Source organism: Triticum dicoccoides, chromosome 2B, assembly GCF_002162155.2.
Source record: "Triticum dicoccoides isolate Atlit2015 ecotype Zavitan chromosome 2B, WEW_v2.0, whole genome shotgun sequence".
NCBI lineage: Eukaryota > Viridiplantae > Streptophyta > Magnoliopsida > Poales > Poaceae > Triticum > Triticum dicoccoides.
Window position 1 is genome coordinate 616,268,817 of NC_041383.1, and position 25,168 is coordinate 616,293,984.

The 25,168-nt window shown below is 49.6% G+C and overlaps 1 protein-coding gene across 1 annotated transcript; it reads right to left on the reverse strand.

Annotated features, from left to right (window-relative positions):
- Positions 1-7,776: 7,776 nt before the first annotated feature.
- LOC119365181 (3-hexulose-6-phosphate isomerase-like) lies at positions 7,777-8,659 on the reverse strand. Its single transcript, XM_037630787.1, has one exon. It carries the CDS (start codon positions 8,567-8,569, stop codon positions 7,964-7,966), a length of 606 nt encoding a protein of 201 aa, XP_037486684.1. The 5' UTR covers positions 8,570-8,659; the 3' UTR covers positions 7,777-7,963.
- Between the last annotated feature and the right edge of the window lie 16,509 nt (positions 8,660-25,168).

Genomic DNA, 25,168 nt, shown 5'->3' on the forward strand with positions numbered 1-25,168 from the left:
ACAGCAATTTCTGGAATGCTTCGGTTCCACGTACTGCTTCAGCCACTTGGAGGGGCATTATTCACGGCCGTGATCTGTTGAAACGTGGGGTTTAGTGGGGGATTGGTGATGGTCGACACACGAGCATTCTCTCGGATCATCGGATTCCGTCTACTCCACTAGCTTTGGTTCAGCCTCTTTCGCCGATCCCATTGTCCGCAACGGTCCATTGCCTTATTGATGAGGAAAGGGGGACATGGGATGAGGAGTCTGTTCGAGCCTTCTTTCTGGACAGAGTGGTTGATGATATCCTTCAAGTTCCTATTAACAGAAATGGTGGATCTGATTTTGCCCATTGGCCGTTCATGAGATTTGGAGACTACACCGTCAAGTCTGCATATAATTTGGCAAGAACTAGTCTTTTTCTCGTGAGCAGATGTGATTCTGGGCTGGGTGTGAGTTCTTGCTTGTGTGAAGACGAGAAGCTATGGAAAGTGCTTTGGCGAATCACAACCCCCAATAAGATGAAGATAGTCCTTTGGCACTTCGCGCATGATTGTCTCCATCAGGTGACCAGCTCCGAAGGCGTCATGTTCCAGCGAGATCAGATTGCTTTTTCTGTGGACCGCTGGAAAGCGTCGAACACGCGCTGCTGTTTTGCCCCCATGCCCGAGCTGTTTGGGATGAGATTAAGGAGTCCTTCAGCGCCCACCTCCGCAGGCCGTCGTTCTCCTCTCCCAAGCAATGGCTTTTTGACTTCTTATCTTCTTGCTCGGATCAGGATGCGATGGTTCTTACGGTTTCCTTCTGGCACTTATGGGAAGCTCGCAATTCGGCAAGAAATGATCCTGTTACTCCTCCCCCTAGGTGTACTGCGGCCAGAACAAAGGCATATATTGATCTCATCTTCCAACACCTTTTCAAATCTGTACCTGCTCCCAGGCGTGAGTCCTATTCTTCTCCCCATCTTTGGTCTCCGCCGCCGCAAGGTATAGTGGTTGCGTTCTTTGACTCCACTGTTAATGAGGTGATGGGCATGTCCAACGTTGGTGTGGTGATTCTCAACCACGAGGGGATTTGTGTGGCTGCGTGCTCTGAACCTGTAAGGGAAGTGTGTTCGCCGGAATTAGCTGAAGCAATGGCTATTCATCGCGCTGTCCGCTTGGTCCGCGAGGAGGGTTTTACCAATGTTTGTTTCAAGACCGATTGCCTCTCGGTGGTGCAGCGGTTGTCTTCTCCGTCTAGGGATCGCTCGGTGGTGGGCTCTGTCCTTGCGGATGTCAAGTCTCTGGCTAATGGCCTCTCATCTGTGGCCTTTCATCACGTCCGTCGGCATTGTAATGTTTTAGCTCATGTTTTAGCTAGATCAAGTTTGGGCTCTTCTGGCCCTTGTATCTTTCATTATGCTCCGGATTGTATCCGGGAGACTCTCTGTAACTTGGTTGCTTGATCAATAAAGGCCGACGTTCTCTCTCTCAAAAAAAGAAGAATGAATAAAACTACATGTCAACATGTATTTATTTACCGCCATGCGAATCAACTAAAACAATCCACCAATTCTACCCCCTCCCCCCTCCTTCAGGGCTCCTCCCCTATTTGCACCCTCCAACCGCTGCTCCTTCTCTTAATCTATGTCATTCTAGCTTCCGAATTTCAAAATCTTGGAATGGCTCCGCCGCTACAAATCTTGCACTGGTGCTCCCATGACCGTGCAGTTACACAAGTGCAGTGTTGCACGCTTGCTTGAATTTTTCTTTGCAGTATTGCAAGTTCATTGGTTGTTGTCTACCACTATCAAATAGAAGTTCAATTAGAATACTTTATCTATAGGTATGATCCTTCCTGTACGACAAGTGCCCGATACTACAAATCAATCCGTTCATATGTTGTTCATCAACCCATCAGACGTTGCAAAGGAACTGCTCATACACCTATCGGGTGCACAACAATTTGATACATAGGATAATAGTTGCTAGACTAGAGTTAAAAGCAACTATATCTCTACTATTAAAGGAGGATCGAACGTCGTGATGGTTCAACCTGGTTCGCTCCCCCTCGCCTCTTTCAATCCCCCTCCTAGCGTACATGCAAAAAAGGGCCTCCTCGCTCGAAAGAAAAATAAAAAGAAAACCGCCCATGTACCCACATCGTCCCACCTCCCAGGCTCCCACTCCCCTTCTAAAAGATCGAGGATGTCGCCTAGAGGGGGGGGGTGAATAGGCGCTTTAAAATAATTATGGTTTAGGCTTGAACAAATGCAGAATAAACCTAAGGGTTAAATTGTCAAGCACAAAACCTAAAACAACTAGGCTCACCTATGTGCACCAACAACTTATGATAAGCAAGATAAATAACTATGTGATAGCAAGATATATAACAAGGAACACTACGGCTATCACAAGGTAAAGTGCATAAGTAAAGGGGCTCGGGTAAGAGATAACCGAGGCATGCGGAGACAACGATGTATTCTGAAGTTCACACCCTTGCGGATGCTAATCTCCGTTTGGAGCGGTGTGGAGGCACAATGCTCCCCAAGAAGCCACTAGGGCCACCGTAATCTCCTCACGCCCTCGCACAATGCAAGATGCCGTGATTCCACTAAGGGACCCTTGAGGGCGGTCACTGAACCCGTACAAATGGCGACCCTTGGGGGAGGTTACCGAACCTGTACACTTTGGCAACCCTTGGGGGCGGTCACCGATACCCGTCAAATTGCTCGGGGTGATCTCCACAACCTAATTGGAGACCCCGACGCTTGCCCAGAGCTTTACACCACAATGATTGAGCTACGAACACCACCAACCGTCTAGGGCGCCAAGGCACCCAAGAGGAACAAGCTCAAGGGTACCAAGCACCCAAGAGTAATAAGCTTCTCAACTTGTAACTTCCACGTATCACGTGGAGAACTCAAACCGATGCACCAAATGCAATGGCAAGGGCACACGGAGTGCCCAAATACTTCTCTCTCAAATCCCACCGAAGCAACTAATGCTAGGGAGGAAGATGAGAGGAAGAACAAGAAGGAGAACACCAAGAACTCCAAGATCTAGATCCAATGGGTTCCCCTCACATAGAGGAGAAAGTGATTGGTGGAAATGTGGATCTAGATCTCCTCTCTCTTTTCCCTCAAAAACTAGCAAGAATCCATGGAGGGATTGAGAGTTAGCAAGCTCGAAGAAGGTCAACAATGGGGGAAGAACATGAGCTCAAAGGATAAGGTTCATTGGGGAAGAAGACCCCCTTTTATAGGAGAGGAAAAATCCAACCATTATGTGCTCAGCCCGCACACGAGTGGTACTGCCGCTCCACGAGTGGTACTACCGCTCGGGCGGAAGAAGCAGGGAAAACGAGCAACAAAACATGAACCTTGGGGCGGTAGTACCGCATATAAGCGGTACTACCGCTCACCCCAGCGGTACTACCGCTCATGAGCGGTACTACCGCACCTACTGCCGCTACTACTGCCGCTGAACCCGACACGAGAAAACCACGTCTCGAGTCGAGGCGGTACCAGCGCGGAACGGAGCCGTACTACCACTTATGGCCATGGGCGGTACTACCGCTCTGGGATAGCAGTACTACCGCTTGTGGCGATAAGCGGTACTGCCGCTCCGGCCCAGCGGTACTACCGCTGGCGCCATCCTTATGCCACTACCACGAAAATAAAGTATACTCCAAGGAAAACCAGAACTGCCATAACTTCTTCATATGAGCTCGAATTGAGCAAACTCAAGCTTGTTGGATAGAGGCAGGGGAGGTATGCCTAACAAACAAAGGAGTGAAACCTCCAACACAGAAGAACCGGCATACCCTCCAACATCGAAAACATCATAGAAGATGCATGTGAACTCCATTTTCGATGAACTCGAGCTTATCATAAAAATGACCGTAAGCTCCAAATCTCACAAGGAGAAGAACCAAACAAGAACCAAAAATATGATGCAAGGATGCAATGGTTTGAGCTCTCTACGAATGATACAATCAAGCAACTCATCAAGAGCCCCCCTCGATAGTACGGTAATCGATCCTATAACCCGATCTCCCACAACTACCATGAGACCGGTAAAATAGAAAACCTATCAAGGGCAAACCTTTGCCTTGCACATGGTCCACTTGAGCTAGATGATGACGATCTTGACTCCCTCAAGTTGGACCACCTTTCTTGATTGCATTGGCTCGATGAAGACTAGTTGATTGCTCCCCCATACTCCACTATGGGTGAGCCTCTCTTCCGCACATCTTCACAAGTCCATTGTCACCACAATGGACGACAAGCTTCAAGCATTCGATCTCTTCGTGATGCCTCACTTTGAACTTGCACACCACAACCTAACCCCACAAAGAACTCTCACGAAGATCATGTGTTAGTACACAAAGCGTAATTGACAATGCTTACCATACCATGGGATCGCTTGACCCCTCTTGGTACATCTTCTATGCTTTGTGTGTTGATCAACTTGATTCACTCTTTGACTTAGTCTTGATCAACCTTGAATCTTTCCAACTCTATTCATTTGGATGATGTCTTGAAGGTAAACATGAATGATCACACACTCTTCTTCTTCAAGACATGCTTGCTATAAGCACAACACTCATATGACCAATCTTTGGATAATTCCTTAATAGCACCTTGGTCATCACAAACTCTCCTTGAAACCAATAAATGGACTCCAAGAAAAGCCTATGGACAAACCCTTCAAATATAACTCAAGGCGACCATTAGTCCATAGAGATTGTCATCAATTACCAAAACCAAACATGGGGCACCGCATGTTCTTTCACCTTCCCCCAATTCCATCCCTCTTGGTCTCGTGGGGTTCTATCGCCGCCGTTGACCTCCTCCTGCGGGACGGCGACGAGCAGGAGCGGCGCGTCTACGACATCAATGAATGACGTCCCAGGTAACGCGATCTCCTTGTCCTTGCTCCACCTCATCTTCTCCCCATACCCATGTTCTCCTCTCCCATGCCAAGGGACGAGTGGCAACGGACAACAAGAGTCGACTGGTGGCGCAAAGACGGCGGGACACCGGATGGTGGCGCAATCCCATCTTTTTCCCGTAGCCCCTACTACCGCAACCCCATGCCTCCTCTCCTATGGCAGGTGCTCGCGAGTAGTGACGGATAGAGGAAGACCGGTTGGTGACGCCAGTGGCGAAGCCACGTTATTGTTGTGTAGTCAGGCCACTACACAGGATTTTGGCAAGTCAAAGACCCTTTCTTAGGCGTAGCTCACAGTTAAGTAAACCAATTGTGGAAATTGACTGCTTGTCATCTATTTTGTGTCAAATTTGGCAAGTCTAAAGAGAAAAAAGCAAGTCCTAATTAATTTCCCAGATCAGCAGATCCTCAAATCACAGGATGTTTCCTTCAACTTCTCTCCTTTCACCTTCGTGTGTATATGCTGCAAACGGAGCACTGATGATGCCTGCCGCCGGGAATCACCAACGTGAGCGCGTCCACCTTGACTGCTCCGCGGTACTGCACCTCCAACTGATAGATATACGAGGTTCTTCATATTGTTGCCTTGATTTTTTTTTAAGGCAAAAGGGGAACTATGCGGTTTGGCACTGCCATTGCAAAGATCCTTTTACTGTAGTAGCTTCAGTATTGCCGCCTCATTTTCTGCTAAATGTGTAAATTCAGTTAGAATTGAGAATACATGAGTTGTTTTTTTAAGAAAAAAGTTGAAAGATCTTTGTTACTTGGCCTTCAAAATATTTGAGAAAAAAATATCTTAGTTTAATATGTATTAACTAATACACGACACTTATAGTAATCTTCTAATTTGAGGACAATTGTAGAAGTTTGCTTGGTGAAGGTCTTGGATCACTCGGCATCACAGACTCAAAGAGCTCGACGAGCTTTAAAAGCGACCCGATTCATCTTTGAGGCACATAAGATCTGTAAGGGTAATTTCTTAGTTTTCATATGATCGTTGTGCAGAGGCTAGGAGCACTATCTCTTTCATTATCTGGAAAAAGGTACATATTCTTCCATATCTTTTTATGTTGTCATGTAGCTTTGGGTGTTCCCAGTTGATTTCTACTTTGTTAGATGATCGTAAGTGATATTAAGCTACTAGATGTAGGGTTTGATAGTGCCTTTTGGCCAGTGTTGTAGGTAAATCACAAGATCTGTATTGCTTCATTTAATTAAAATTGAGCAGGCCTATGTCCTGTTCACATCGGTGAGTTGCTTTGCACAATTTATTTTATTGAACTATATGAAGTTTGCAACTCGGGCTATTTGATTCCTTGTTATTGTTCTAGGAATGGACAACGATACATTAATACATTTGTTTTCATAATGCAATAAATCATATGTCCTAGAAACTAGAAATATTTTGCCTTTGTCACAGCCTGTAATTTTTTTTCAGGTTATGCTAGCTAGCATATGTTGGAACAAAAAAATGTGAATCGGTTTCAATCGTGCAGACATAGCGTATGCTTGATCAACTCACTTTTCTCCAGAGATAGGTATGCCTTTAACAATACAAATTTGATCTTAAATTGTATTAATAAAGTTTCTTACTGTTCTTATTAACTTTGCAAGAAGATATGTTGTGTGAAGCAAATAAGTTCATTAGAAGAAAAGTAATATCCATTGCGAAATAGTAGGGACTGAGTTCTTCCAGCTCATAATTCTGTGTTCAGCGTAGTTAACTAACATAGTAATTTCCCTTGCTTTCTGAATGTAGTTAACGAACAGCAGGGACACTGCCATCTAGGAATATATGACCAAAACAAATCGGTGGTATAATCCCTTAGCTTGTTGTACTTCTCCCTGGGAAAGGCTTTCCTATATGTCGAAGTATGTGTAGCTAGCATGATTGGTGTGATTCGAATCTTGACAGCAGATCTGCAAATTGGACATGTTATATATTTCCCATTATTTGCAAGGTCAAACTTATACTATGCAAATCTTGTTTGAAGAATGGTTGTGGCATAAAACATGTAATATGCTTGCTTTTCAGAAACCAAATGTATGCTAACCTTAAGTTTACACTAGAGGGTACATATATACATAGCAAAGAAGATCATGATGTTGGTTCCAAGTATATTGTTGTTACCTGCGGGCGACCAAAAAATGATGATGCAGTTACACCGGCCATTAGACGTGTCTCGCTATAATTGGGTATGCTAACTAGGGAACACTATATAATTCTGTTAGACATTGTTCTTTGAGTCTTCTATTTGTGTACAAAGAGATGGCAAAGCTAAGGGCAAGCCAAAGGAAGTAGACAACACCTTGTATTCTTGTGGGGGAGGGGAATGTCACCATGGACTCGGTCATGCTTCATTAACACTGACGAGCATGACGATTGTTCGAGAAAGGAAGTAGTTGAAAACAGAATGTGGGGAGTGTGAGGTCTATGATTTAATTTAATTTCATTGCAAATATCAGTGGAGTGTCATGAAGAAATGAAGAGTGTGGCTTGAAGTGCAAAGGTAATTATTCCACATGTCGAGTAAATCTAAATTATTGACCCATAACAACAGATGGATATATGTATCTAGCCCTACCCATACTCTTTATGACCTAATTGATGGGGGTGAGCATCGATGTGACATGCCATCTGGTGTTCACCTCATACAGGCGGAGGCTCCACAACCCCGACCTGCTATAAGAGGCGACGATAACGGGTGGATGGTGGTAAGCAACAGTGACAAGAGGAGATGATGTCGAAGGGAGGTCAACATGATGAAATGGGCATTGGCAATAGCATGTAAGGAAGAAGACGGCAAGCATATATAGGATGTAAAGGGAAGTGCCAGTGCGTGACTCGAGGACGTGACAACGGATTCATCACATCTGCAGAAAGAAGTGGTTCGGTGTGCGCACATAGAGAAAAAGATATATGTTTGTTCCGTGGCAACGCACGGGCACTCAGCTAGTATTATACAAACTCATGAAGACTCAAAAGCATCGGTTGGTCACAATCTTTCACAATTTTTTTCAATAAGAAAAGCTGTAGCATCGGACTACTCCAAGTTTGTGTGGCGGGCCCTCATCTGGGCCGGGCTTTGGCCCAGAACACCCGCGAGCTCGAGCACCACCATCTCGAACAGCACAAACATGGCCCCCTCGTACAGGCTCCCCATCGGCAGCTTCGCCTGCGCCGCCGCGCCATCCTCGTCGTCAGCCATGGTCTGCGCGGGGAGGTGGGCCACCACGTCGGCTTGGCGCCCAGGGAAATCTCCCTCCGGCCTCGCTGTGAGCAGCACGACGCGCGCGCCGGCGCCTCGCGCCACGCCGCAGATGGCGTCGACGGTGGAGAACGCGCCCGGTCCCGCGGAGGCGACGAGGAGGTCTCCCGATAAGGCGGGCGGCGCCGTGACGTCGCTGACGCAGTGCGCTGGGAGGCCGAGGTGCGCCAGGCGCATGCAGAGGGCGCGCATCATGAGGCCCTCGCGCCCGACGCCGTGCACGAACACGCGGCCTCCCCGGGAGGACGCGGCGGCGAGCTCAGAGACTAGGACGGCTCGCGCCGGTGGGTGCGCGGATGGCGCGGCGAAGACGGCCGCGATCTGAGCGCATATGGCGGAGGCGTCGGCCGGCGCCGGGGAGGCGGCATCGCGGCCGCTCATCGTACAAGACTACAAGTTTATCTTATCCGTGGCTCTGGTGGAGTGGTGGACTCCTTTGGTCAACGGCCTCAGCCCTTTGGATGCGGTTGATGGGGTATCGTCACAAACTTCGGCCGCGCTTGGCATGAGGTATTTTTATACATCTGTATTTATTTTTTCTCAAATACATACTCGAAAGTACATCTGTATTTATTTTACAGGTGTATAATACCGGCCACACTTGATTTTGAGCTAGAAAGAAAAAACGACCGACGGACTTACCGGAACACCCGCATACCTAGCTAGCCAACAAACTCCAGCCGCTCCTTCTCGCGCCGTCTTCCAGCGGCTCTCCTCCGCCGGCGACCTTTTAGTCGTTGGTGGTGAGGGGGTCGTCGGATCTCGCGAGTGTGGATTGTTTTAGCTTTAGTTTTTAGGGTCCAAGAAGCTTAGGGTTTTGGACCGTTCGACGTCTTGCCTTCGGTGGCGGCGGGCAGCGATGCTGAATAAAGAAGCTTCGGATTCTTCTTCGGTGAGGCGATCGTCTCTATTGTCGGTGAAGGATCTGGGAACCAACTTGTTCAAGCGGGGACGTTGTGGCGGCGGCGGCATTCGTGTGGTGGAAGTGTCCTCAGGCTCCACTGTTGCAACGACATCTGCTCCAACGTCGGCGCGAAGCTTGGAAGGTAGTCGAGGAGCGGATGCAGACTGTGGTCTGCATCGGCGACATCTGGAATACGGAACGTGTATTGGGCTCGTGGTTCATGGATGGCAGGTATGGTTTCCTCCTCCGACGTCTTAGTCATGTGGCCGTGCTAGATCTGGAGTTCGATGTCGTGTCCGGAGTGTTGCCCCGGCCTGATTCGTTCAACGGTAATGGTTTCATCTATGGCGAGCCACCTGGAGGTTCGCAAAGTCTCATATCAGCGACGGAGTCGCGTCGAGCTCGGGTGAGAAGGTGATCCGTCATTTTTTCTTTCGGCGGCTGCTATGGTGGTGCCGGAGGCAGGTGAAGGACATTGGTGTCAAGCTCAGAGACGTTCTGTCGTCTTTTCAGTTTTACCATATCGGTCTTTATGTGACATGTATTTTAATATTTATTATATAAATGAGATACATATTATCATAAAAAAAACCGACCGGCGTAGGTTTGTATATTTTACAGGCGTATTGCACCGTGAAATGCCAATCCAAATAGGGCCTTCAGGGGTACTCTAGTATGGCTTCATTCGACCACAATTTCTTTTTGACGGAAAAAAACTCAAACATTCTCTGACTAGCAAATTGCACGTTCGTTGCAATGGGTGATACATTATTTAAATATTCAAAAATCAGAACTCATATATGTAATTTTCAAAATTGGAATACATATATGTAATTTTCAAAAAAGAAAAATGTATGCATACTGCCGGATATCGGGTTCCGGCAAAACCCTTAAGTTTCGAACTCTGGGGTGCGCACGAAGATCTTCTCACTACCGAAACACGCCCAGAACCTCGCCGCGATTCTAAGCTAAAACGATGAACAACACAAGAGACACAAGGTTTGTACTGGTTCGGGCCACCGTTGTGGTGTAATACCCTAATCCAGTGTGTGGTGTGATGGATTGCCTCTTGGGCTGATGATGAACAGTACATAGAAAGAACAGTCTCGCGAGGAGATGTGTTCTTGTGGTGGTGTGCTTGAAGAGGAGTCGATCCGTCTCTGTTGGCTCTCGATGAGATGCCTTCTACTGTGGTGGCTAGCCCTATTTATAGAGACCCCGGTCCTCTTTCCAAATATTGAGCGGGAAGGGAGCCAACAACGGTCATTTTGAAAGGGGACAACTAGTATAAGCTATCCTGACTAAAGATGGTCTTCGACTGCCAAAGGCACTGGCGATGATGCCGTCTTGGGCTCCACGGTTACCTCCGTCCTGCCGTCCTGCTGGTCTTGGTCTCGTTGCACTGATAGGAAACCTTTGCCTGATGCCTCGGTACTCCGCGCCTGCGCTTACCCCCTTTGCACCAAAGAGGAAGCGAGGACACTGCGCGGGCTGGCGCCCGCCTGGTCTTGATCGTCATGGCTTGCATCACGAGCACCTCGCGAGGTACCCCTCGCCTTGATCTCTCCGCCTCCTCGCGAGCCTGCCTGGTGAGGCCGCCCCTGAGGAGGCCTTGTGTCGTCCGCCTCGCGGGGCTTGGCCCCTCGCGAGGGTCTTGAACTTGGGTTGATGAAGGCGGGCCGTACTAGGCCACAACTAAGCCACGTAGCAGGCCGCAGGCAGGCAAGTCTGGGGACTCCCGTTCCCAGAACGCCGACAGTAGCCCCCAGGCACAAGGCGTGCTCGGACTTGGCTTAGCAGCGAAGCTAAAGGGCAAGTGCGGAGCGCCATGGGCCCCAACAGCTTGTGGCCTTGGTTGACGTGTGGCGGTTGATTGGATGTGGGCGTCTCCGCTTCCCCACGCTGCCTCGCAACTGCCCAATTTGACGAGTCCCTGCTGCATGCAAAAAGAGTCACCATTACATGTGATCGTGGAGGCCGATGGTTGGCCTCCCTTGGGCTATAAGTACGGAGAGATGAGAGCCCCCGTTGTCCATCTCTTCTTGCTCCGCCTGCTCCTTCTCCCTTGCTCCACCTCCATTCTCGACGCCAATGGCACCGATCCGTAGGTTCTCAGCCAAAGAGAAAGGAAAGGCTCCCCGGGAGGGGCCTAACCCGCTCCCGCTGAAGAAGCGGCCGGTCCCGCGCCGCCGCGACGAGGTTGCGAGGCCGGAGATGACGAGGCCTTGGTGCGAGAGGCCACCTCCTGGGTTTTCGCTACCCCTATATGCCCGGACCGAGGGCCCTGGAGAAGAAGACAACGAGCGACGCCACCCGCGCCGCAGGCCAGGTCGACGAGCCATGGTGGCGCGCGCCGTCGCTCCTGGAGTCCACGCCACGGACTCCTCTTGCGAGCTCGTGCTCCACGCTGCTACGTCTTGAGCTTGCGTTGGTTTTTCTTGAAGAGGAAAGGATGATGCAGCAATAGTAGCATAAGTATTTCCCTTAGTTTTTGAGAACCAAGGTATCAATCTAGTAAGAGGCTCCTCAAAAGTCCCACGCACCTAAACAAACAAACAAAGAACTCGCAACCATCGCAATAAAGGGGTTGTCAATCCCTTCACAGCCACTTGCGAAAGTGAGATCTGATAGAGATAGTATGATAAGATAAATATATTTTTGGTATTTTATAATATAGATTGGAAAAGTAAAGATGCAAATAAAAGTAGATTGAAAGCTTATATGATAAAAGATAGACCCGGGGGCCATAGGTTTCACTAGTGGCTTCTCTCAAGATAGTATAAGTATTACGGTGGGTGAACAAATTACTGTCGAGCAATTGATAGAAAAATGAATAATTATGAGACTATCTAGGCATGATCATGTATATAGGCATCACGTCCGCAACAAGTAGACCGACTCCTGCCTGCATCTACTACTATTACTCCACACAATGACCGCTATCCAGCATGCATCTACAGTATTAAGTTCATAAGAACAGAGTAACGCATTAAGAAAGATGACATGATGTAGAGGGATAAAACTCATGCAATATGATATAAACCCCACCTTTTTATCCTCGATGGCAACAATACAATACATGCCTTGCAACCCCTATTGTCACTGGGTAAGGACACCGCAAGATTGAACCCAAAGCTAAGCACTTCTCCCATTGCAAGAAAGATCAATCTAGTAGGCCAAACCAAACTGATAATTCGAAGAGACTTGCAAAGATAACTCAATCATACATAAAATAATTCAGAGGAGATTCAAATATTTCTCATAGATAAACTTGATCATAAACCCACAATTCATCGGATCTCGACAAACACACCGCAAAAAGAGTTACATCAAATAGATCTCCACAAGAGAGGGGGAGAACATGGTATTGAGATCCAAAAAGAGAGAAGAAGCCATCTAGCTAATAACTATGGACCCGAAGGTCGGTGGTAAACTACTCACAACTCATCGGAGGGGCTATGGTGTTGATGTAGAAGCCCTCCATGGTCGATTCCCCCTCCGGGGGAGCGCCGGTGAAGGCTCCAAGATGGGATCTCGCGGATACAGAAGGTTACGGCGGTAAAAATTGTTTTTCGTTGGCTCCCTGGATGTTTTCGGGGTACGCGGGTATATATAGGAGGAAGAAGTAGGTCGGTGGCTGGCCGAGGGGCCCACAAGATAGGGGGCGCGCCCTGTAGGGGTGGGCGCGCCCTCCACCCTCGTGGTCGCCTCGGCTGCTTCTTGGCTTGCACTCTAAGTCCTCTGGATCACATTTGTTCCAAAAATCATGCTCCCGAAGGTTTCATTCCGTTTGGACTCCATTTGATATTCCTTTTCTTCGAAATACTGAAATAGGCAAAAAAAACCCAGCAATACGGGTTGGGCCTCCGGTTAGTAGGTTAGTCCCAAAAATGATATAAATGTGTAAAGTAAAGCCCATAAACATCCACAAAGGGTAATATAATAGCATGGAACAATAAAAAATTATAGATATGTTGGAGACGTATCAAGCATCCCCAAGCTTAATTCCTGCTCGTCCTCGAGTAGGTAAATGATAAAAACAGAATTTTTGATGTGGAATGCTACCTAGCATAATTCTCAATATAATTTTCTTTATTGTGGCATGAATGTTCAGATACAAATGATTCAAAATAAAAGTTCATATTGACAAAAGAAATAGTAATACTTCAAGCATACCAATCAAAGCAATCATGTCTTCTCAAAATAACATGGCTAAAGAAAGTTATCCCTACAAAATCATATAGTCTGGCTGTTGCTCTATCTTCATCACACAAAGTATTTAATCAGGCACAACCCCGATGACAAGCCAAGCAATTGTTTCATAATTTAGTAATCTCAAACTTTTTCAACTTTCACGTAATACATGAGCGTGAGCCATGGACATAGCACTATATGTGGATAGAATGGTGGTTGCGGAGAAGACAAAAAAGGAGAAGATAGGCTCACGTCAACTAGGCGTATCAACGGGCTATGGAGATGCCCATTAATAGATATCAATGTGAGTGAGTAGGGATTGCCATGCAACGGATGCACTAGAGCTATAAATGTATGAAAGCTCAACAAAAGAAACTAAGTGGGTGTGCATCCAACTCGCTTGCTCACGAAGACCTAGGGCATTTTGAGGAAGCCCATCATTGGAATATACAAGCCAAGTTCTATAATGAAAAATTCCCACTAGTATATGAAAGTGACAACATAGGAGACTCTCTATCATGAAGATCATGGTGCTACTTTGAAGCACAAGTGTTGTAAAAAGATAGTAGCATTGTCCCCTCTCTCTTTTTCTCTCATTTTTTCATTTTTTTTCTTTTCAATCTTTTTTTCTTTTTTTTCCTTTTTTTCTTCTGGCCTTTCTCTCTTTTTTTCTTCTTTTGGCCTTTCTCCCCCCTTTTTTTTCTTTTTTTGTAAAGTACGAAGTCTCATCCCGACTTGTGGGGGAATCATAGTCTCCATCATCCTTTCCTCACTAGGACAATGCTCTAATAATGAAGATCATCACACTTTTATTTACTTACAACTCAAGATTACAACTCAATACTTAGAACAAGATAAGACTCTATATGAATGCCTCCGGCGGTGTATCGGGATATGCAATGAATCAAGAGTGACATGTATGAAAATTATGAAGGTGGCACTGCCACAAATACGATGTCAACTACATGATCATGCAAAGAGCAATATGACAATGATGATGCGTGTCATATAAATGGAATGGTGGAAAGTTGCATGGCAATATATCTTAGAATGGCTATGGAAATGCCATAATAGGTAGGTATGGTGGCTGTTTTGAGGAAGGTATATGGTGGGTGTATGGTACCGGCGAAAGTTACGCGGCACAAGAGAGGCTAGCAATGGTGGAAGGGTGAGAGTGCGTATAATCCATGGACTCAACATTAGTCAAAAGAACTCATATACTTATTGCAAAAATCTACAAGTCATCAAAAACAAAGTATTACACGCATGCTCCTAGGGGGGTAGATTGGTAGGAAAAGACCATCGCTTGTCCCCAACCGCCACTCATAAGGAAGACAATCAATAAATAAAATTGTGCTCCAACTTCATCACAAAGCGGTTCACCATACGTGCATGCTACGAGAATCACAAACTTCAACACAAGCATTATTTAAATTCATAATCACCCAACTAGCATGACATTAATATCAGTACCTCCATATCTCAAAATTTATCAAGTATCAAATTGATCATAGCATCCAATTCACTTCCTATGATAGTTTTTATTATACCCAACTTGGATGCCTACCATTCTAGGACCAATTTTATAACCATAGCAAATACCATGCTGTTCTAAGAGACTCTCAAAATAATATAAGTGAAGCATGAGAGACTAGCAATTTATACAAAATTAAGCCACCGCCGTGCTCTAAAAGATATAAGTGAAGTACTAGAGCAAAAACTATCAAGCTCAAAAGATATAAGTCAAGCACATAGAGTATTCTAATAAGTTTCAATCAAGTGGGCTTCTCCCAAAAGGTGTGTATAGCAAGGATGATTGCGGAAAACTAAAAAGAAAATACTAATATCATACACGACGCTCCAAGAAAAACACATATCATGTGGTGAATAAAAATATAGCTCCAAGTAAAGTTACCGATAAACGAAGACGAAAGAGGGGATGCCTTCCGGGGGCATCCCCAAGCTTAGGATTTTGGCTATTCTTGAATATCTTGGGGTTCCATGGGCATCCCCAAGCTTAGGCTCTTTCCACTCCTTATTCCACAGTCCATCAAATCTTTACCCAAAACTTGAAAACTTCACAACACAAAACTCAACAGGAAATCTCATAAGCTCCGTTAGTGAAAGAAAGCAAAACCACCACATAAGGTACTGTAATGAACTCATTCTTTATTTATATTGGTATTAAACCTACTGTATTTCAAGTTCTCTATGGTTCATACCACTTAATACTAGCCATAGATGCATTAAAATAAGTAAACAACAGACGAAAAACCGAATCTGTCAAAAACAGAACAGTCTGTAGCAATCTGTAACTAACGCAAACTTCTGGAACTCTAAAACTCCTACCAAAATAGGAAGTCCTGGACAAATTGTCTATTGATCTACAGCAAAAAGAACCAACGCAAAAGCATGTTTCTGTGATTTATAACAAAACTAATTTCGTGCGTGCAAAGTTTCTGTTTTTCAGCAGAATCAAATTAACTATCACCATAGGTTATCCTATAGGTTCTACTTGGCACAAACACTAATTAAAACATAAAACACATCTAAATAGAAGGTAGATGCAAAATTTATTACTAAACATAAGCAAAAACAAAAAAACACAAATAAAATTGGGTTGCCTCCCAACTAGCGCTATCATTTAACGCCCCTAGCTAGGCATAAAAGCGAAGATAGATCTAAGTAGTTCCATCTTTGGCACTCAATTCCTCAATTGAGCACTTATAATTTTTAGGGGGTTCTCCCTTTTTAGCAATGATTAAACATTTAGGCAAGAAATCAAGAAATTCATTTGTAGCAAAAGGTTCCTTAATGATAGAGAGACAATTGGGATGAACACTTATTGATTTGAGATCCGCATTCCCCTTACTAGAAGATTCACCCTTATTTTTAGGAACATAAATAAATTTGGCAGTTTTTGTAGGAGGATTTGGAGTGTTTTTCATGGAAGAAAATGCCGACCCTAAGTTGGTAATGATATCCTCAAGTTTACCGATTCTTGCAGAGTCTAGATCTATTTTTTCATTAACTATAGGTTCTTTCTATTAAAAAAATTTCAAAGTAACTCCAACCCTAGATCCATATTAGGTAATGTGATTCTGAATCTTTTTATCCAAATTTTCAATCAACTCAACAGTGGCAATTTTATTTTCATAATCTCAAGCCGTTGCATCACATGTTCTAAAGTTAAAACAGTTCCATTAACCAAAAGAGGTGGTGGGCCAAACAAATCTAACATAGCATTATAAGCATCAAACGTATGGCTACTCACGAAATCCCCTCCGGTAATGGTATGAAGAACGCTTCTATTCCAAGGAGTAATGCCTACATAAAAATTGTGAAGAAGTACGGAAGTGGAAAGCTTCCTAGTAGATTTATTTTGAGCATTGCAAATTCTATGCCAAGCATCTTTTTAAATTATCTCCCTCCCATTGCTTAAAATTAAGAATTTCATGTTCGGGAGTGATAACAAGGATAGGAGGACTAGCCATAATGACAAGGGAAACGATCTAACACACGAGCAACAGAAAAAGGCAAGCGGAAGAGAGAGAAGAGGTTGGGAAAGAGAGGGCGAATAAAACGGCAAGGGTGAAGTGGGGGAGAGGAAAATGAGAGGCAAATGGCAAATAATGTAAATGCGAGGGAGATGAGTTTGTGATGGGTACTTGGTATGTCTTGACTTGAGCGAAGACCTCCCCGACAACGGCGCCAGAAATCCTTCTTGCTACGTCTTGAGCTTGCGTTGGTTTTCCTTGAAGAGGAAACAGTGATGCAACAATAGTAGCATAAGTATTTCCCTCATTTTTTTAGAACCAAGGTATCAATCCAGTAGGGAGGCTCCTCAAAAGTCCCGCACACCTACACAAACAAACAAAGAACTCGCAACCAACGCAATAAAGGGGTTGTCAATCCCTTCACAGCCACTTGCGAAAGTGAGATCTGATAGAGATAGTATGATAAGATAAATGTATTTTTGGTATTTTATAATATAGATTGGAAAAGTAAAGATGCAAATAAAAGTAGATTGAAAGCTTATATGATAAAAGATAGACCCGGGGGCCATAGGTTTCACTAGTGGCTTCTCTCAAGATAGCATAGGTATTATGGTGGGTGAACAAATTACTGTCGAGCAATTGATAGAAAAGCGAATAATTATGAGACTATCTAGGCATGATGATGTATATAGGCATCACGTCCGCAAAAACTAGACCGACTTCTGCCTGCATCTACTACTATTACTCCACACATCGACCACTATCCGGTATGCATCTAGAGTATTAAGTTCATAAGAACAGAGTAACGCATTAAGAAAGATGACATGATGTAGAGGGATAAACTCATGCAATATGATATAAACCACACCTTTTATCCTCGATAGCAACAATACAATACGTGCCTTGCAACCCCTATTGTCACTGGGTAAGGACACCGCAAGATTGAACCCAAAGCTAAGAACTTCTCCCATTGCAAGAAAGATCAATCTAGTAGGCCAAACCAAACTGATAATTCGAAGAGACTTGCAAAGATAACTCAATCATACATAAAAGAATTCAGAGGAGATTCAAATATTTATCATAGATAAACTTGATCATAAACCCACAATTCATCGGATCTCGACAAACACACCGCAAAAAGAGTTACATCGAATAGATCTCTACAAGAGAGGGGGAGAACATGGTATTGAGATCCAAAAAGAGAGAAGAAGCCATCTAGCTAATAACTGTGGACCCTAAGGTCGGTGGTAAACTATTCACAACTCATCGAAGGGGCTATGGTGTTGATGTAGAAGCCCTCCATGGTCGATTCCCCCTCCGGCGGAGCGCCGGCGAAGGCTCCAAGATGGGATCTCGCGGATACAGAAGGTTACGGTGGTGGAAATTGTTTTTTGTTGGCTCCCTGGATGTTTTCGGGGTACATGGGTATATATAGGAGGAAGAAGTAGGTCGGTGGCCGCCCAAGGGGCCCACGAGATGGGGGGCGCCCTGTAGGGGTGGGCGCGCCCTCCACCCTCGTGGCCGCCTCGGCTGCTTCTTGGCTTGCACTCCAAGTCCTCTGGATCACGTTTGTTCCAAAAATCACGCTCCCGAAGGTTTCATTCCGTTTGGACTCCGTTCGATATTCCTTTTCTTCGAAATACCGAAATAGGCAAAAAAACAGCAATACGGGCTGGGCCTCCAGTTAGTAGGTTAGTCCCAAAAATGATATAAATGTGTAAAGTAAAGCCCATAAACATCCAAAAAGGGTAATATAATAGCATGGAACAATCAAAAATTATAGATACGTTGGAGACGTATCACACGCCGCGATGCCTCCAAGCACCTGGATCCGCTTCCCTCCATTCTTCGCCTTTGAGATGCCGCTGAGGGGGCCTCTCGAGCTTTGGCTGCAGCACGCCGACTGCGGTGCTCCGGCGACCGGAGCGGAGATTTAAGTCATCGCTCCGGGCAAGGTCTTCATGACCCGAGGCTGGGGCGAGGTCGCCCGCGTCTGCTGAACAGGGGGTGCCCTCGTGATTCATTTCGAATATGATGGTGCCTCCTTGATGCTCTTCAAGGTCTTTGATGCAGAAGGCCGCCGGCTGGAGTGCTGCCGCAGGGAAGGCAGTCGGGACATTGTTGTGGTAGGGGCTAGGCCTGCCACCCACTTCCCCAACGGCTCCTCTGGCAGCAGCGGTGATGCTTGGGAGACCGGCGACTCTCCCAAGCTCTTCGCGACTCCGGAGACGAGCGACGATAGCTAAGTGCCCCCGAGCTCGCGTCATGCCCGGAGCAAGGCAGCCGCATCAGGCTGCAGGCGCAGCTGATCTGGATGGGGTTGGCGCCGGCCTCCCGTGGCCCACTGTTGATGATGGCGTCGGCCATGGAGGTGCGTGTAGTTAGGGCTCCTTAGGATTCGCGTCTTTTGTTCCCTGCGAGGAATCGAGAAAACACCCGTGGGGGCATGTAAAGGGTCTGTGATGTCTTTTCTTGATATTATCCTTATTATGAAGCGGTGCGAATGCTTGTCCTGTCCCGGCTTGGTTCCCCCTTTCTAACCTCGCGACGACTTGGTGCTCTACGCTGACAGGTCCCGGTCCCCAGGCAGGCTTCAGCCGTCACTGGTATGCCAGGTTGCGGTGCCGTGGTCAAAGCCAGGAGGTGAGCGGCCCGAGGTCCAGTAAGAGCCCCTGAGGCACGATGCTCAGGAGGTCCCCTTTAGTGCACAAGCAGCCGTCGAAAGGTGAGAAAGGAAGGCAACATTGCCATCACAGAGCCGCATTAGGTGGAGATTCTGCGTCGCATCAATTAGCTACTCCAGGTGCGAAACTTATCTCGGAAACATGGAGTCGTTCCTTCGCGTTGCGCCAGACTTGTACGTCAGCAGCTGGGATGTACCTGGGTTAGGCCTCCGCGAGCTTCCCCTCTCTCCTCCACACTCCCCTTTGTGCTCTACGTCCTCAGGTCCCAGCCCTCGAGCGAGCTCAGCCGCCGCTGGTATGCCAGGTTGCGATGCCGTGGACAAGGCCAGGGGGTGAGGGCTGGAGAGCTAGCTAGTAAGAGCTCCTGAGTCACGATGCTCAGGAGGCCCCCTTTTAACGTGCAAGTGGATCGCGCGGGAAAGAGAGAGAGAGCTCGTGATGCCACCCGCTTTAGACCTCAGGGGGTTCCTGTAAACCAACGTGAGAAGAGCAGGGGTTGCCATTATGATTGCCGGCCGGCCATTGGTTGCTCCGAGAGAGTGGTGAGGGCACTGAGGGCCTGGTGAGGTGACGCTTGCGGGGCTGCCGCGGGCCAGAGCTCGACACTCAGATTAGTCGACGTTGCAGGGACGGACCCATGCGCAAGCGCCGTGCCAGAGCGAGCGGCTCCAAAGGTAGGTGTCAATCGAGCAGGCAATAATCACAGGCGGGTTAGGCATGAAGGGAAAATCAACTTGGATAAATGCGGAAAGGATACATGCCACTGGGTCAGGCCCGAGCGGCTTGGGGATGATGCAGCCCGAGGGGTGCCCCCAGCAAGGTAAACTAAAGACATGAGCAAAAGGGATACATGCCGCAGGGATGGACCCACGCGACCTGGGAATGATGCAGTCCTGAGGACGCTCCCAGCTGAAATGAACTCGAAAGGTGTCACCTGATACCATTGTAGAGGGGGTGTTGGAGTAGCTGAAGGTGCACGGTGAAGAGGCCGATCCTAACGAGCCGCCGGAGCCCTGAGCCTTGGGAGGCTCTGGGGGTCCGGGCGGTTCCTCGAGGATCATCTCCATCTCTGCTAGGACCGCGTGATGCCTGGCCTCCTGAGCCGCCAGAATGCTCTGCAGGTGGCACTGGTGAGTAGCAGCTGCGTTCGGCAGGCCAAAAGGCATGCAAACACAGCTGTGGGGCGGACCCTCGCAACATCCCACGCGCGAAGGCTAGAGGCGCTCCTGAGACACGGCTCGGTTGAGCCCTGGGAAGTCAATGCAGATGTGTAGCCCACCATCCTCGCCTGGATGGGGAGCTACGCCAGGCAAATGGCGATCGCCGCGTATGGCTCTTGATTCCTGAAGCTCCTGAGTGGCCTTGGTGATGAACTCCTGAGGGTTGGGCCTTTCTTGCCCCATGCCTTCCTGAGGGAAATGTGCTGCGAAGCACGCCTCCAAGTGGTGCCCGAGCACCTCCCTCGTGATCTTGGCAAAGTCTGTGGCCCTCCAGAAGAGAGCCCCCGAGCCCTGCCCGAGGAGGGCACCGGGCGCGCCTTCCTATGCGATGGAAGGAGGCGCCCCTTGCATGGGCGCAGATCCTGACTCGACTCCTCCTGAGATGCCAACCTCCTGAGGCCTTGAGCTAGGCGATGTCTTCTTCTTCTTGGGAACTGCCTCAGGAGGGTTCTCGCCCTTGTTGTCTGGGTCCTCGATCGGTGCAGCTTGGAAGGTGTGCTTGAGGGAGCACACCGCATCCCTCTCTTCGCAGGGGACTGTGATGATTCCACCACTTCCTGGCATCTTGAGGACATTGTAGCCATGGTGGGTCACCGCCATGAACTTGGCCAGGGCCGGATACCCAAGGATGGCATTGTATGGCAGGCAAATGTGGGCGACGTCAAAGTCGATGAACTCGGTGTGGTAGTTGTTGCGTTGTCCGAAGGTGACAGGGAGGCGGACCAGCCCTATCGGGGTGGTGGAACCATCAGTAACTCCTGAGAAAGGCTTGGTAGGCTGAAGTTGATCATATGGCACTTGAAGATTATTGAACATCTCGACGGACAGAACGTTGAGCCCTGCGCCGTCGTCGATGAGGGTCCTGGTAACTTGCACGTTGCTGATGATCGGGGAACAAAGCATTGGGAGGATGCCAGCTGTAGCCACACACTTGAGTTGATCTGCTGAGCTGAAAGTGATGGCGCACTTGGACTACCTGAGCGGGCGTGTGGCCTCGAGCTTGGGGAGGACTACATTCACCTCGCGAGCAAACTGCTTGAAGATGCACTGAGAGGCTGGGGCCTGGGCACTGCCCAAGATGCAAGCGATGGCACGTGGTTCCTAGAAGCCCCCAACCCTCTCGTTCTGGTGGTGGTCATCATTCCTTCTTGGCGGTGGCGGCAAAGGAGGAAGTCTTGCGTTGCCCTACGGGCGATCCTCACGAGGCTGATCCCTCCAGGCTCCCTCGCGAGGCTGGTCCTGCCAGCGATCCTCGCGAGGTTGGTCACGCCACTCCTGGAGAGGGCCTCGGTCATCCCATCGTCCTCTGCCTCTTCCTCCTCCTCGGCCGTAGCCCCGGTCGTTGCGCTCGGGGCGTCGACTGATGCGCCCTTCTCAAACAGCCCTGAGCTCCTGGCATTCGTTGGTGTTGTGGGTGTAGAGGTTGTGGTAGGCGCAGAATCGGTTGCCCTTGGACGACTCCGGCTGGTCCCTGCCGCACTTCGTGTCTGGCTCTGCTGTAGCACGGCCGCTCCTTTTGCGCTTCATGTCCTTGGCCTTGGCTTTCTTCTCTTCCGGGTCAGCAGCTGGAAGCTCGAGAAGGAAGAGGCGCCCCTCCTCAGCTCTTGCGAACTTGGTCGCCAGGTTGAACAGCTCGAGAGATGTGCACAGATCCTCGTGGATGGCGAGCTCCTCCTTCATCTTGACGTCACGAACGCCATCAGAAAATGTTGAGATGATGGCCTTGTCCGTCACCTTGGGGATCTTGAGGCGAGCGCTGTTGAAACACTGGATGTACTTCTGCAGGGTCTCTCCAGGTTACTGCTTCATGCGGCGCAGGTCACCCACGGCCGGAGGGCGGTCGCGAGTGCCTTGGAAGTTAGCGATGAAACGACTGCGCATCTCGTCCCAAGAGGAGATCGAGCTGGGAGGCAGGTTCAGGAGCCAGGTGTGGGCACCATCCTTGAGCGCCATGGGAAACCAGTTCGCCATGACCTTTTCGTCTCCGTTGGCCGCCTCGATGCGTAGCTCGTAGAGCTGCAGGAACTCTGCAGGGTCGGCAGTACCGTCGTAGCGGGGAGGCAGGTCTCGTGTCAAAACCGGCAGATCTCGGGTAGGGGGTCCCGATCTATGCGTCTAAGGCTAATGGTAACAGGAGGCAAGGGACACAATGTTTTACCCAGGTTCGGGCCCTCTCGATGGAGGTAAAACCCTACTTCCTGCTTTGTCGGGGGGGTGAACCCAGGGCAGGCAACAGAACACGGATCTATTTCAAAAACAGCGGGGCCCGCATCGCCCCGCAAACCGGCGTGCGCCAGTACAAGTCGCTCGACCCGGCAAGGCGCGCAACCCGGCCAAGAACCTCGACTCGGCAAGGTACGTCAACCCGGCCGCAGCGGCTGGCGCAAGGCAACTCAACCCGGCGCAACCTTCGCTTCCCCAGTAAGCCAACCCACCTGTGGCGTCCACGGCAACCCAGCCACGGGTCAGCTCCCGACCCATCCAGGCCGTACGATGGGACGAGACCTCAATCACTGATGACCAAGACTACAGTGCCCCCGCCCATGCCCGTGGTCAGCCAGAGCATGGCAACAGTGCCCCTTACCTACCCGCTGACCAGGGCTGGCACGGCAACAGTGTCCCCGCCCTTACCGCTGACGACATCAAGCGGAGGCCTGACAGAGAACACTGTGCGCGACTCGACCCGGCCACGCCATGACGATCGACAAGACGGCGCACAGTCCCCTAGGAACGCGGGGCCTGCACTTAGGGGAAACCAGCAAACCACAAGCCCCCAAACGGGACTCAGCCCGGCACCCCGGACGCCGACAATACGGACCCACCGACTCGGCATATTACCATTGTAACCCTGGGTGGGTTGGTCTATAAAACCCCCCCAGGAGTCCACGCCTACAGGGGCAAGCGAGATAGAAGCAGACAAGATCGCAAGATATTCAACAGAGACATACGACACACACGGCATGCAAAGCCACACGAGATAGAGCAAGCAAGATAGGACTAGCCACTACATAGCAACACCAAGGAGAAGGAGCAGCCGGAGCCTTGGCCAGCCTCCTTCCTCCTCCGAACAGCTCCAGGAGCGACATTGTACTATCAACCATCCAACTAAACTCGGCAGGACTAGGGGTGTTATCTCTTCGGAGAGCCCCGAACCTGGGTATGTTCGGCGTCCCGCGCCCGCGCATATCAACCTCGCCTCCGAAACCCACCGGCGCCCTCGAGCCTTCTCCTCTCTTTAGCCATCCCTTGGCATCTGCCGTGCGCCCACCACGACAGTTGGCACCCACCATGGGGCGGTTCGAGGAGTTGGCCGGAAGCATGCTTCGGACGGGCCCCCCTCCTACTCCGACGAGTTCGTCGCTCTGTCGGACGACGTCATCGGTGCGCTCGCCGCCTCCTTCAACGCGCCGCGCGTCTCCGACGCGCTCGCGGCCGACGAGTACCCTAGCGGGGTGCTCAGCTACTCTGACTCCCCTCTTTCTCTCAACGGCGGATTCACTGCCGGGGCGATGGACGCCCACGTAGAGGTCTTCATCACCGGCGATGGCGCCTCTTCCTCGTCGAGCAAGGCGAGAAGAGCCGCCGAAGCCGCGACCGCCACGGCACAGACGGAGCCGTCCGACCCGCTGTGCGCCGCGATGCAGAGCCTCCGCATTCCCATCGGCACCGATGTCGACGCCACCAACGTTGCTGAAGCCCGAACCCAGCTCGAGGACAGGCGCCAGCAGATGCTGGACCTGTCCGAGACGCTAGCTGCCACCAGACGCCGCCTAGATGCTGCTTAGATGGAGCACGACGCCGCCCACGGATTCACGCCCGCCGCGGCCGAGCCGAGCCGGGCCGCTCATACTCGCGCCCGGGGAGGAGCGATCGGCCGGGCCTTCGGCGCTGGCCGGACCGTCTACGAGACCCCAGTCAAGAACATGCGCGCTGCGGAGGCAGCCGCAGTCGGCCTCGACCAACTCGTGGGCGAGGAGCTCAGGAAGCGCATCGGGCCGATGCGCGAGCTCCTCCACACCGCCAACACCCAGCAGGATCGCCTCAACCAGCTCGCCAAGCCGGCGGGGTCCGGCTCCGCCCGCCTTGGCAGACCCGGTGAACTCCTGCACAGGGCCTCTTCGCCGCCCGGCAAGGCGCACTTCGGCCAGGGCCGGACTCGGTGCAACCCGGCCGGCACTGCTGCCGACGCTCTGGGCAACGAGCCCGCCCCAAAGACCCAGCGCGGACCCGACCAGCCTGGCCGGTGTCCGGTTCCAGCCGACCCGCCCCTCGGGGCCTGGCCGCCAGTCGACTCGGCCCGCGCGGCATCGACGACGCCGACGCGTGCCAACGCCTCGATCAGCTCGCTCGCTCCATGGAGGTGGAGGAGAGCGGCGCTATCGGGCCGGCGTGTTTCGGCCCACGCATCCGGGAGGAGCCCTTCCCCAAGGGGTTCGTGCTTCCCCGCGACACCCCCAAGTACAATGAGACCGTGAAGCCAG